The sequence below is a fragment of the Narcine bancroftii genome, chromosome 4, assembly GCF_036971445.1.
Source record: "Narcine bancroftii isolate sNarBan1 chromosome 4, sNarBan1.hap1, whole genome shotgun sequence".
Classification (NCBI taxonomy): domain Eukaryota; kingdom Metazoa; phylum Chordata; class Chondrichthyes; order Torpediniformes; family Narcinidae; genus Narcine; species Narcine bancroftii.
In genome coordinates, this window is record NC_091472.1 from 195,911,354 (window position 1) to 195,926,303 (window position 14,950).

The following is a 14,950-nucleotide window of genomic DNA, read 5'->3' on the forward strand; positions in this document are numbered from 1 at the left end:
AGCCATGAAGTGCCATATTTGGTTTGGACTTCATGCTGTGTTCTTTTAGGGGTTGCAATGAGTTATCAGAGTATCTGAACTATAAGAATGGACAAGAATTATATGCTCCCTTTGTCTTAAGAGTTCATTGAGTTTGAACCTGCAGAAGAGATAATGTGAGACTTGTGGAGTATGTTCATCTTGTAGCTTTTCTCCTGATAACTTGGAGAAGATACAAGATGAGTATAAAAGTGGAGACATGATAGAGCTGAACAAGATGCTGGTGGCACCATGTTTAGACTATTGTCTCCGATCACCCGTGGTTCACATCTGGAACAAGCTGCTGGAGGAGGTTGCAGAGGCGAGTACAAGTGTCCAAGGCCACTCGAACAGCTAAATGAAGGGCTGAGAATGACAACCTGGTTGTATCTTCCGCATAGATTTAATGTAAGCATTTTCAGCACCCTCAAACCTGGTAATTCATAGAGAGAACCCATGTGTCTGGATACCAGCTTGGTGAGGAGCAGAGAGCGACAGGCTTAAGGCCTGGCTGGAGGAGGAGGAGAAAATGCTTGAGAAACTCAGCAAATCATGCAGTCTTTATGCAGGTGGAAAAGATATAGAACTAACATTCAGAGCCCAAGTCCTTTATCGAGATATGATTAAAAAGGTGAGGGAGGGGGAGATGCACAGACCCAGAGGCAAGAGGTCATGTATGGGTGGGAGGACAGAAGAGAAAATGGCTGAAAAGTGATAGGGGGAGGGTGTAGCTCTCAATAGTGGGAAGGGAGGGTGGAGTGGTCCCTGCAGAAGGCAGAGAGGAGAATATGTGTTTGGTGGTGGATCATTTAGTAGGTGGCAGAGGAGGATATGCTGGTTGTGGGACCAGTGGCTTGGCTGAAGGATCCAACCTCCCCCCACTGCATGGTCTCAGAATCAGGATTTATTGTTATGAACAAGTCATGAAATTGTTTTGCGGCAGCTTCATAGAGCAACCGTTCATATTAGAACCATATTATAATATTACATATTATAATATTACAACAGTAGTGGACGCAAAGTAAGGTTGATTATTTGGGAATCTGATGGCAGCGGGAAGAAGCTGTCCTTGTGCTGTCTTCAGGCTCCTGGTTCCCCCACCCCACACCCCCCCCCCGGGCTCTGCTGGCAGAGCCATGCCCTCTTTACTCTGCTGCCCTCGAGGGAGGGAGGGGGGGGGTGGGGGGATGGAGTCTGGCAGAACTGTCCAGACCAGGGCGAGCGAAATCGGCCGCCCAGGCCAGCAGTTACCCCGGGCAGAGCATTGAATGTGGCTGGGGATGGCCCCTGGCTCCGCCCCCTCTCCGCCCTGGCCCCGCCCCCTCTCCGCCCTGGCCCCGCCCCCTCTCCGCCCTGGCCCCGCCCTCTCCCTTGACCCTGCCCCCTCCCGGGGGTCCGCAGTGCGAGGTCGGGGCCTGACGGACGCGCTTCCTCGCAGCGGCAATGGCTCGCTCGGCGCAGGCAGCGAAGCTCCAGCTTGGCGAGCGGGGACCTCCGGTGGGTTCAGCGCAGGTACCGGCGCCTCCGCTCGTGGCCCCGGCAGAGACCGGTTGGCCACGGGTGCGGCTTCAGCAGCTCCCTCCGTCCTCTCAGCACTGAACGTCTCCGCTCTGCCCGCGGTGCTGCAGGTGTTTGGGGGGAGTCCCAGCGCCCACTGCCCTGACCCTGAGAATAACGCAATAGCCCTGGTTTCTAAATCAGTCCATCTCTCTCGCATTGAATCTCTCATTGAGTTCATTTTTCCCTCTGAGGGAATGGTCTTTTAACCTGACCTCTCAGAAACACTAATGGATTCCTGTTGCAATCTTTCCTAATCCCTGCATGAGTGAATTTTAAATTTCACTCAAAATTCTGCTCTGGCCCATCTTGTCAATTCCAATACTAATTTCAAAGTCTTAAATGTCATTCTACCTCAAATCTTCTTTTGCCCCGAACCCCTCTGGTTTAAATATCTCAGTGACTGAAAATAAGCCTTTCATGGATTTTTTCTGCCCTTCAATTGTATCTCCCTCAATCAGCCTCTGCTGAGCAAGCCCAGCCTTTCACAGGCAGCGTCAGGGTGAATAACCTCTCCATTGCCATCAAGTCATTTTCAAAGTATTGTGACAAGAAATGTACTCAGCACTGCAATATGTTTTATAAAGTTCCGTCTTCGTCTCCCTGCTTTTACTTTCTACTCCATAGATAATGTAGGCGAGTAAACTGCTTTGTTCATTGCTTTATCGCCAAGCTCCTTTTCTTCAACTGCACATGAAGGCTCCACCATTGCCATAAGAAATAACCATTTTAAAGTTCATTGTCTCATCAGAATTACATTCCATTTGCCTTTAACTGTCCATTTTACCAACTCATTGCCTTATCAACTACACTACTTGTCATACTTCCTGGATTCACATCCAAATGATTTGTATGTAACAGTAAGATCCAGTGGAACACATTTGCGAGAACAACCCTCTTCCACCACCCTCTGCTTTATTACCAGGCCAATTTTGGATGTAATTTGCCAACTTGGACCATTTGCCTCTGTGGAACCTTGTTGAAGGCCTAACTCGAGTTCCTACAGACCAGCCATTCTCAACCAGCTAAGGCCTCTTCCCCCTACTCCCACCCCTGAACTCTGCTTAAAGTTTATGGGGCCCCTTCCCTGTGAAGCAGTCGAGTTCTGGTTTCTTCTGTATTTCTCACCTACCGACTACATACAAAGCATAAAAAATATTTATGTCACATGAGGTGAAAAAAAACAAAGTTTTTACTTAAATGTACTGTGGAATCTATTGAGAATGACATAAATCACACTGAACTTTATTACCTCTATACATTTTGATCAACTTGGTCAGACAATTCTACTGATTGATTCCTGCTAATTCCACTCTCTCCTTGCACGTTCATCACTATTGTGAGATATTGTAACAGTTTGTAACGCACTATTTCCTGTGTTAGACAATGAACAGTGGTTGTGTGCCTGAGAGTAAATACGGAGAGCTGCTTGTTACAATTGAAGAACTGGGGAAAGATATTAGACCATCATACGCTGGAAGTAAAAGTGCAATGGAGCGTCTAAAACGAGGTAATTAACAGCAATATCAAGAAAATCTCTGATCTGAATGGGTGCTAGAAAAACTCATCAGGTCAGGCAGCATCTGTGGAGAGAGAAACAAAACTCTTTGCCATAGCCTGTTATGAGAGCTGATTCCACAGTTGCTGCTATTTTGAGCAATTTAAAAAAATTTTCCATGTGATTTTTTTTGGAGTTTGCCCTGTCATGGAGTCCTCTGTCTAATTCACTAACCGTTGAACTAATTAAAGACTGCTTTTACAGGCAGAGGTGCAGAAAAGAACCCTTCAGTCCATCCCCTTCACATCTACCTGTATGCCAAACTACACCAATCCCAATTGCCCACGAGGTCAGAATCCTTTTATACCTTGTATATTCAACACCTGTCTAAACGCCTCCTCAATGTAGTGATGGTATCTGATTCCATCATCTCTTCTGAAAGTGAGTTCTTGATATCAACCACTCTATGTATTAAAAAAAAACTTCTGAAAAACACCTTCCTTTCACTTTAAACCTGACCTCTTGTTTTTGAAACCTAATTATGAGAGAAAGATTCTGACTACCCTGTAGGTGCCTTTCATAATCTTACACACCTCTGCCTGGTTGGCCCTCAGCATCCTACACATAGCCCAGTGGTTCTCAACCTTTTTCAACTCACATACCACTTTAAGTAATTCCTATGCCATAGGTGCTCTATGGTTAGTAAGGGATTTGTAAAGGTGGTATGTGGGTGGAAAGAAAAAGTTTTAATCGTGCATAATTGACTCGTTATGTGCACAAAGGAAATGTAGCTCCAAAGAAAATGGGCCAATGACAATTTTTCTCAAGCAAAATATTTCAGTAACAATTGGGTCTAGAGTAGTAATTCTCGACCTTCCCTTCCCTCTCACATAACACCTTAAGCAATTTCTTACTAATCACAGAGCACCGATGGCATAGGGATTACTTAAAGTGGTATGTGAGTGGAAAGAAAAAGGTTGAGAACCACTGCTCTAGCCTGTCCATTCTCTCCCTAAAACTGAAGGCCTCCACTCCAGGCAACAGGTGAATCTCCTCTGCCCTCTCTTCAGCACATCCATCCTCCAGTGTGGACACACACTATAGGAACTGCAGGTAACATGGTACCAGGGTATCCCTCCTGGGATCCGGGTGCAATTACTGGGGCAAAGGTGCTGGAAGCACCTTTCGAATCACAGGGGGATGTATGGACCCATTAAATTGCTAATCCAGTGATTTAAGGGGGATCCCGCCCTTGCGATGATGTGTTAAGTGACGCGTCATGCACTCACGGGAACTATCAGCAGTCAGTCTTCACCCCCACCGTCTCTCCCCCTGCGGAAGCGACCTCTCTTTCCTCAGGCCCCATGGCAGTAACCCCTCTCGCCCCCGATCGTGGCTCTCCCTCTGGAAGCAACCTCTCCCCTGCGGCAGTGACTTCTCTCACCCTGATTGTGGCCCCCCTCTCTCTTCCTCTGGAAGCAACCTCTCCTCCCCCCTCCCCCACCCCCGTGGCAGTGGCACTTCAGCCAAGGGTTTGACGTTGACGTCATCAGAGTAACTGGGTTGGTCATTTCCCCTTTCAAACTGCCAGAGCAGGATGCCCAGTTATTTTTTTACTAGGTTCCCTGACCACTTCTGAGGTAGGTCGGGGACCCAGTTGGGTTCTGACCGGATTGACCCAGTTGGACCCTTTCAAATCACCATGTAACTGGGTTGCTAACCGTGCAAATTACCCGGTTAACCCCATTTTACATGGCAGTCTGAAAGGGCCTATTGTTTTGTGAAGTTGCAAGACAATTTTTACAGTCTAATTAGTTTCAGAATGTGGAATCAGACAAAGCATGGAATTCTACTACTGCTTATGCTTTGGTGTTTGTTCACCAGAGCCGAGAACACTTCAGCACAATCTGACACGGAGACTCGCTGGTGCAGAGACGGTTCCTTGAGCAGTGGCTTAGATCAGAAGCTCTTGCATCATCTCCATTATGTCTCTAAGTAAAAACAGAAATGCTGGAGGAACTCACAGCATCCACAGGAGGTAAAAATATGTTACCGACGATTCGGGCTTGAGGCCATCTCCAAGGTGTGATCAAAAGCAGGTGAAAAGGGAAGAATATGCCATTTGGTTGGAGGGTGCTCAGGCAAAATATGAGGTGTTGTTCCTTCAATTTGCTGGTGGTCTCAGTCTGGCAGTGTATGAGACCACAGACAAACATGTTGGCAATGAAATGGGATGAGGAATTGAAATGGATTGCCACTGGGAGACCCACACTATTGCAGCGGACAGAGCTTAGGTGTTCAACTAAGTGATCTCCCAGTCAGTGCCAAGTCCCTCTGATGTAGAAAAGACCACAATGTGAGCACGAGATGCAGTAGATAACCCCTGCAAGTTCACAAGTGAAGGGTTGCTTCACTTGGAAGGACTATTTGGGGCCCTGAATAGTGATGAAGGAGGAGGTGTGGGCACCCACACCTGCAGTCACGGGGGTAGGTGCCAAGGGAGCGATTGGTGGGAAGGGAGGAGTGGATGAGGGAAACCTAGAGGGAGCAGTCCCTGTAGAAGATGGAGAGGGGAAGATGTGTCTGGTGGTGGGATCACATAGTAGGTGGCAGAAATGACAGAGGATGATATTGAATCTGGAGACTTATTGGGTGGTAAGTAAGTACAAGGAGAATCCTGTCTTTGTTGCTTATGGAGATGTGATGTTCTGGGTCTTCAATGATTTCTGTCAGAAGTGAGGATTTTCGTTGATGAGTGCATAGTCTTTAATTCCAATCTCAGACTTTTTAACCTGTCGAAGGGTGCTGGCCTAAAACATTGGTTACCGTATTCTTCCCATAGATACTGCGTGTCTGCTGAGTTCCTCCAGCATATTTGTGTACAGCTGTTTAATTCCAGTTGAAGCAGCCTGAGCTTGGATGCTGTGAGATTTGGCCACCCTTCAAGCATGAGATGCCATGAGGTATTTACTCTGAGCAAGAGCCAGTCAATGACTCTTGTGAGCAAGAGCATTTCCAATCATTGCAAGCTTCATATGCCCCAACGTCAACATACTGGGGGCCCACTGTTGACCAGAAACTTCCACTGCACCAGGCACATAAACTGGTGACAGTAGCAAGTCAGAGCTTGGGTGTCTTGGCATGTCTCTCTCCCCAGACCATTTGCAGGCACATGTTGAGCGAAGTTGATTATCTAGCACACGCCTGGACTTAAACTCAACAACACACAAGACAATGCAATCCATTTGATTGGCCCCCATCCTAAACACTTGCCTCTGTTGCTGTCACACCATGGCTACAGTCTGGACCATCGACAAGATTTCTCTGACTGCCACTGGGGCAAACCTCCACCATTTAAGGGCAGAAGTAAGGTGCTTGGGAATGTGACAGCCTGCATTATCGTGATTTTGGAAGAACAGGGACCTTGGGATCCAAGTCCATAGGTCCCTCAAGGCTGCTGTGCAAGAGGAGTCACGTGATGGAGTAGTGGCCGGTCGGGGAACTCCAGCCCTCTCCGGAAAAGTTTAAAAAAAAAACAGAGAAAACGCAAAGGCACAAACACGAAAATTAAAATAAAGTGAAAGTAAAGGTGGGAAGAAAATGACAACGAAGAAAGAAAAGTCGAAAGCAACGGGAAGAAGAGAAGAAGAAAAGACATCGGAAGAAGAAGGTGAAGGCCTTACCTGTTCGAGGAGGCCCGCTGTGGAGAGAGAAGCCCGCTCCCTCAGGTCAGTTGAAGTCCCGAGCTTGGGACTACAAAAATGGCTCGCGGAGCCAAGCAAAAGTGCGCAACCGCGCATGCGCGAGGAGTCGCGCATGTGCGATACGCAAAACAAAAAAAACACTGACGGGAGGGGGGACCAGTTGAGGAGTCGATCTCCACAGCTGAAAATGACAGCCACAACACAACAACAAGAGGAGAACATAGAAAATAACGAGAACAAGAAAGAAGAGAGTAAAAAGAAATCAAAGAAACAACAGATGACCAACCCAGAGGAAGAAGAAGTGGAAGAACACAGAGAAATGGAAGAAGAAGGGAAGGGCAAGACAATGGATATATATATTTTTTAAAGAATATATGGAATCAGTAAAAGAATGGCAATCACAAGAATTTAGTGAAATAAAAAGAAGAATAAAAAGTACAGAAGAAAAAATGAATAGATTAGAGATGGTCATGTCAGATATAGGAAAAAGATTGGACAAGGTGGAAGAACGAGAAACAGCCGTAGAAATGGAAGTAGAGGACTTAAAAAAGAAAGTAGAAGAATCTAATAAAAAAGTTAAAGAGACACAAGAGCTGTTAGCTCAGAAGGTAGATATAATGGAAAATTATAATAGAAGAAATAATATAAAGATAGTGGGCCTTAAGGAAGATGAAGAAGGCAAGAATATGAGAGAATTTATAAAAGATTGGATCCCCAGGGTCCTAGGAAGACCAGAATTACAGGAAGAAATGGAAATAGAAAGGGCACACAGAACATTAGCCCCTCAACCACAACCACAACAAACACCAAGATCCATTTTAGTAAAATTCCTAAGATATACAACAAGAGAAAATATTTTGGAGAAAGCAATGAAGAAAATAAGAGAAGACAAAAAGCCACTGGAATACAAAGGTCAAAAAAATTTTTTCTTTCCAGATATAAGTTTTGAACTCCTGAAGAAGAGGAAGTAGTTTAATGCAGCAAAAGCGATCCTATGGAAAAAAGGATATAAATTTATGCTAAAGTACCCAGCGGTACTTAAAATAGTTATTCCAGGGCAGCAAAACACTATTCTCAGATCCAGAGGAAGCACGGAAATTTGCAGAACAACTACAAAACAGACAGAGAGATGAAGACATGTAACGAGAGCAAAAATGACCACAAATTATATGTATGTGTGTATATAGGTATATATATATATATGTGTGTGTACATGAGTGTATGTGTATTTAAAAGAAAATATATAGAGTATAGATAAGAATTAATAAGGGAAAGAAAGGGAAGAGAGGAAGTAAGGAGGGAATTAAGAGAGTGACCTTTGTTGTATATGAAAATTAAAATCTTTTCTGGGGGGGGCTGGGTGGGGAGGAGTTACGGTCACTGCGAAATCAGTTGACGCTTGCGAGTGAATTCGCAAATCCAAATGGAGAGGGGAGATGTGGTTGCCCGACAAGAGATAAAGGGTAACTCAGGAAGGGGAGGGAATAGTGGGGTTAAAGAAATTTTAGATAGGAGAATAAGGGAAATGTTTGATGTTTTAGAAATGTTGTCTTATAAAGTGTTCAAAAACAGAAAGCAGAAATGGATAAGAAGGAAAGGTGATGATGAGGAAACGGAAAGAAAAGATAAACAAAGTATGAAATGGCTATGTTGAACTATATGACTTTAAATATTAACGGAATACATAACCAAATCAAAAGGAAGAAACTGCTAAATTTACTGAAAAAAGAAAAAATTGATATAGCATTCGTGGAAGAAACACACTTAACTGAAGTGGAGCACAAGAAATTAAAGAGAGATTGGATAGGACATGTAACAGCAGCATCATATAATTCAAAATCTAGAGGAGTAGCTATATTAATCAGTAAAAATGTACCAATTAAAATAGAAGAGGAAATAATAGATCCAGCAGGGAGATATGTAATGATAAAATGTCAGATATATTCAGAGTTTTGGAATTTACTCAATGTATATTCACCTAACGAAGAAGATCAAAAATTTATGCAAGATATTTTTTTGAAGATAGCAGACACGCAAGGGAACATACTAATAGGAGGGGACTTCAACCTTAATTTGGATTCAAACATGGATAAAACTTGGAAAAAAATTAACAGAAAGAACAAAGTAACCAAATTTATAATTAAATCGATGCAAGAAATGCAACTTTTGGATATATAGAGGAAACAACACCCAAAGGAAAAGGAATATTCATATTATTCGAATAGACATAAAACATACTCAAGAATAAACCTATTCCTGTTATCAGCTCGCATGCAAGACAGAGTTAGGAAAACAGAATATAAAGCTAGAATATTATCGGACCACTCACCCCTGATATTGAGAATAGAGTTAGAGGACATCCCTCCAAGAATGTATAGATGGAGATTAAATTCCATGCTACTTAAAAGGCAGGATTTTAGAGAATTAATTGAAAGACAAATTAAAATGTACTTTGAAATAAATACGGAATCAGTGAAAGATAAGTTTATACTATGGGATGCAATGAAAGCGTTCATCAGAGGGCAAATAATAAGTTATGTAACCAAGATGAAGAAGAACTACAATCAGGAAACAGAGCAGTTGGAAAGGGAAATAGCAAATATAGAAAAAGAATTAGCAATGAAGGAAGACACAACTAAAAGAAGAGAGTTGGCAGATAAAAAAATAAAATATGAAACACTACAAACATATAAGGTGGAGAAGAACATAATGAAGACAAAACAGAAATATTATGAACTAGGAGAAAAAACGCACAAAATTCTAGCGTGGCAGCTTAAGACAGAAGAAACTAAGAGAATGGTATTGGCATCAAGGAAAAAACACAAACAAATCACATATAATCCAACGGAGATTAATGAAAACTTCAGAGAATTCTACGAACAATTATACAAAACTGAAAACGAAGGGAAAGAAGACAAAATAGATGAATTTTTAACTAAAATTGAACTACCGAAATTACAAGCAGAGGAACAAAATAAATTAACAGAACCATTTGAAATAGTAGAAATACAAGAGATAATAAAAAATCTACCGAATAATAAAACACCAGGAGAGGATGGATTCCCAATAGAATTCTATAAAACATTTAAAGATTTATTAATTCCTCCCCTCCTGGAAGTAATTAACCAGATTGATAAAACACAAATCTTACCAGATTCATGCAAAACAGCAATAATTACAGTAATTCCAAAGACAGGGAAAGATCCACTTGCACCAGCATCACATAGACCAATATCTTTACTTAACACAGATTATAAGATAATAGCTAAACTATTAGCAAACAGATTAGCCAACTATGTACCAAAAATAGTAAATCTAGACCAAACTGGATTTATTAAAAAAAGACAAACAACAGACAATATTTGTAAATTTATTAACTTAATTCATGCAGTAGAAGGAAATAAAGCTCCAACAGTAGCGGTTGCTTTAGACGCAGAGAAGGCCTTTGACAGAGTAGAATGGAATTATTTATTCAAAGTACTACAAAAATTCAGCTTACCAGAGAAATATATAAATTGGATTAAAGCATTATATAAGGGGCCATTGGCAAAAGTGACAGTAAATGGATATATATCAAAACAATTTAAGTTAAGCAGATCAACAAGGCAGGGATGCCCACTATCGCCCTTATTGTTCGTGTTAGCCATAGAACCACTCGCAGAACTGATTAGAACAGAAAATAAAATAAGAGGGATTAAAATAAAAGAGAAGGAATATAAAATCAGTCTATTTGCAGATGACGTTATAATATACTTAACAGAACCAGAAATATCAATAAAAGAATTATATAAGAAATTGAAGGAATATGGAGAAGTGTCGGGATACAAGATTAATGCAAATAAAAGTGAAGCAATGCCAATGAATAATGCGGATTTCTCAAAATTTAAGAAAGAATCACCATTCAGATGGCAAATGCAAGCAATGGGATACCTAGGTATACAAATAAATAAAAACCTCGGCCATCTATATAAACTCAATTATTATCCACTCATGAAAAAATTACAGGACGACTTAGAGCATTGGAAAGAATTACCACTAACACTAATAGGAAGGATGAACTGTATTAAAATGAACATTTTCCCAAGGATACAATACCTATTTCAGGCATTGCCAATACACTTGACAGAGAAATTCTTCAAGGAGTTAAAGAAAATAATAAGTAAATTTTTATGGAAAGGGGGAAAACCGAGGATAGCACTAGATAAATTAACAGAATGATATAAACAAGGAGGCTTACAACTGCCAAACTTTAAAAATTATTATAGAGCCGCACAATTAAGATACCTATCAGATTTTTATCAAACAAGGGAAAAGCCAGATTGGTTTAGATTAGAACTAGATAAAATAGGGGAGAAGATACCCGAACATATATTATATAAATGGGATGAAAAATTGGTACAATGTAGGAATTCTCCAGTATTACATCATCTGCTCAATATTTGGAAGAAGATTCATGTAGAAAGAAATAAAACAAATTATCAATTACCAAAACTAATATTGACGCAAAACAAGTTACTCCCTTTTACAATAGATAACCTTTCCTTTAGAGAATGGGAGAAAAAAGGGATCAAAAGAATAAAAAATTGCTTTTCAGGAAATAAATTATTATCCTTTGAACAAATGAAGGATAAATATAATATAACTCACGATACAGTGTTGGCATACTACCAACTGAAATCCTACTTGAAGGACAAATTGGGAAGCAGTCAGGTTACCAGAGGGAAGTAATTTTAAATATGTGATTACAGACACAATGATAATCAAAAAATTTATAACAAACATGTACTACAAGAAACTACAAGAAAAGGAGAATGAGGAAACATGGTAAAACTAAACAAAAATGGGAACAAGATCTAAACATAAAGATAAAGAAGGAAACATGGGAGAAGTTATGCTCAGGAACTATGAGAAATACAATAAATACGAGGTTACGTATGGTACAATATAACTGGATACACAGGCTATACATTACACCTCAAAAGTTAAATAAATGGGACCCAACAGTATCTGACAGATGTTTTCGCTGTTAAAAGGAAATGGGAACAACAATTCATGCAATCTGGACATGTGAGAAAGTGGAAAAATTTTGGGAAGATCTAAACCAGATATTAAATAAAATCACAAAAAGCAATATACCAAAAAACCCAGAGATCTTCCTCCTAAGTAACATAAAAAACAAAGAATTTGGACTTGATTTGGATGGCGCACAAAAAAGATTTGTTAGGATAGCCCTAGCTGTAGCAAAAAAATGTATTATGTCAGCCTGGAAATTAGAAGATAACTTGAGAATACAACAATGGTATATAGAAATGAATTAATGTATTCCATTAGAAAAAACAACATATAATTTAAGAAATAACATTACAATATTTGAACAAATATGGGAGCCATACATGAAACATAATAGAGAAAACCTTCCGGGGACATCTACCACCTAAAATGACAGAAGGAGAAGAGAATGAAAAGAACTGACTCAGTGGAATTTCTTGTTGATTTTTATTGAGTGACAACATTGTTTGACGGGTTTAATGTATCTTAGATTCTGAACTTTAAATGAATGGGAGGGGAGGTAGGGAGGGTGGGATGAGAAGAGGGAGGGGGGGGAGAAAACGACACTATATATTGGAAAAGGAAAATGTATGTATCTTGATCAATGTGGTTTATAGTGTGAAAAAAAAAAAATTTTAAAAAAAGCTGCTGTGCAAGTTAAGAAGGTGTATGGTATGCTGGCTTTCATTAGTCAGGGTGGGGAGGGTGTGGTTTGTGTTCAAGAGCTAAGAGGTAATGTTGCAGCTCTATAAACATCTGATTAGACCACAAGAACACACTTATGAGTATTGTATTCCATTCTGGACACCTCATTACATGAAGGATGTGGAAACTATGGAGAGGGTGCAGAGATGATTTACCTGGATGTTGCTTGGATTGGAGAATGTGTCTTATGAAGCAAGGTTGACAAAGCTAGGGCATTTTGGAACCATGAAGGATGAGAGGGGACTTTATTGAGGTGTTTAAGATTATGAGAGGCCTCAGACAGGGTGGACAGCCAGAACCTTTTTTCAAGGGTGTCAATAGCAAATATCAGAGGACATCTCATTAAGGTGAGTGGAGGAAAGTTTTAGAAATACATTGCCGGGGTGGTGGTGGAGGCTGGTACAGTAGGGACAATTAAAAGACTTAGATTGGCACATGGATATTAGAAAAATAGAGGGTTATGAGTGTGAGATGGGGAATCATTAAATTGTTATGGAGTACGTTTACGCAGGGCAGCACAATGTCATGGGCTGAATGGTTTGTACTGTAATTTTCTAAGTTGTACACTAAGATTTAACTCCATTATTGCTGGGTGTAACGGTCAGTGGAATTCTGGGGGTTCTTGAGCACATGGACTGAATGGTTTCATAAATACTGATCTCACCATCACTGCTCATGTTTAATAAGAATTTTTTTAAAACTTTGTTCCCACCCTGGCAGCGTTCTCTTGCTATATTTTTACTCACCAAGAGGACATACATTTCTTGTTATTCCATGCTTTACCATTTTGACACTTCACTGTTTAGAACATTCTTATCTAAAAACATGAGCTGAGACGTATTGCGCTGAATGGTAGCTAGAAGTGACAGCATTCAAGGTTTGACTGCAGGCAAGGTTTTCGTTGTGCCCTGGGTCTGAGATTTCTAAACATGGTGAAAAATGCATTGGAAGACCTTCCCTTCATCGTCATGTGAGGAGTGGTGATGTGCAGTCATTAGCAAACAATCTGCACCATCCTTGTGGGTCAAGCCTTTTTCTTCTAGGTTGGTATTACTTGTGCATGACTGAAGAAGAGATGTGGGCCTTTTCAAATCCTTGGTGATTGTCTAGAGCTCAAGCGACTTGACAAACCAAGCAAACGCGAATGAGTCCATTGAATTGGGAACAGTAATATATTGGAAATGTTACTGGGCTGGTTATACATTCTTCCTGCAAAATAATCCAGAGAATGAGGTAGTCGGGCTTTGAGTCCCTTGATACATTGACAGGTGAGAAATACCACCTTAGGTGAGTTGGACCTGATGTTGCCTCGACTTTCAAATTTGGAAGCGGGTGGTGGTTGCTGTTTCGACAGTTGTACCAGATGCTTGTGGTTTTGAAGGAAGGCTGATAATTCTCTCTTTTTACATTTAGGAATCATGCGAGCACGAGGGTTAGTGCAAGAATGTCTTGCTGAAACTGAACGCAATGCAAGATCACAGCTCTAACACTGAGATTGCAATGAACTTTCAAGAAAACTGCATTCATTTTCTCCATGCAATTCTTTATGTGACCACTTTATTGACCAGACTATTTTCTGTCTTTTTTTTCCATTTTTGTATTGGACCCAAAAGCAAACTGATTCAGGGGAATTCAAAGAATATCAGAGTTAAAACAGTTTTACTTCTTTGCAGCTGACAATAACCTCAGAATAACAAATGCCAGTTTGAAAAGTTAATTGAATGTATTCAATTGGACATAACAAAGCTTGTAATTGTGTTCAACCCTGCCAAGCCCGTATTAGATTTTTCAGGTTATTGGAAGCAGGATGCAAGAATGTAATTGGAAGAAAATCTATTTTTGCACATCAGAAGAAACTGGAGGAATAGATCAGGTTTAGTTTAATTAATTTTTGTGTTTAAATTTTGATTTTGTACAGAAATGAAAATCTGTCTTTGTATTTTCCTGCAGAAATAAATCTGATTTTTTTGGGGTATTTTTCCTTTGTTGTCGAACCAGCAGGCCATGGCCTCTTAATCAGGTCAGTTGGTGCGAGATTGAAATCAGCTAATCTTTCACACTGATTTTCATTGGGTCTGAACTGCATTGTGGGAAAGGATCTATAGAGAGAAGAGTTTATGCACATTTGGAGTCGTGGTCCGATTAGGGAGAATAAACTTGGAATCATGTCTTACCACGTTGGTGGAGATTGTTGAGGAGGTGACAAAAATGGTTGATCAGGGTAAGGCAGTGAATATTGTTTACATAGACTTTAGTGAGGCATTTGATAATGTCCCTCATGGTAGGCTGATTCAGAAGATGCAGGTTCCCCATTCTGGGAAGGATGTGGAGGCTTTGGAAAGAATACAGGAGATTTACCAGGATGTTTCCTGATTTAGAGGGTATGAGTTATGGGGAGAGATTGGAAAAACCTGGGTTG

At 40.8% G+C, this 14,950-nt stretch overlaps 1 protein-coding gene across 3 annotated transcripts; it reads left to right on the forward strand.

The window, feature by feature from the left end:
* The first annotated feature begins 1,400 nt into the window (after nucleotides 1–1,400).
* On the forward strand, nucleotides 1,401–14,506 carry LOC138761421 (cyclin-dependent kinase 2-associated protein 1). 3 transcript variants are annotated; one of them, XR_011356316.1, is made up of 4 exons: nucleotides 1,401–1,530; nucleotides 2,959–3,085; nucleotides 4,958–5,111; nucleotides 13,945–14,031. XR_011356316.1 is itself a non-coding variant. In XM_069933514.1 (3 exons), the coding sequence occupies exons 1-3, from the start codon at nucleotides 1,462–1,464 to the stop codon at nucleotides 14,016–14,018; spliced, it is 270 nt and encodes an 89-aa protein (XP_069789615.1). In that variant the 5' UTR covers nucleotides 1,401–1,461; the 3' UTR covers nucleotides 14,019–14,506. The 3 variants fall into 3 exon arrangements, 2 of the variants coding, with proteins under 2 accessions (XP_069789615.1, XP_069789616.1); XM_069933514.1 differs by lacking the exon at nucleotides 4,958–5,111 and having other exon boundaries at nucleotides 13,945–14,506; XM_069933515.1 differs by lacking the exon at nucleotides 4,958–5,111 and having other exon boundaries at nucleotides 1,401–1,515; nucleotides 13,945–14,506.
* Nucleotides 14,507–14,950: the final 444 nt, after the last annotated feature.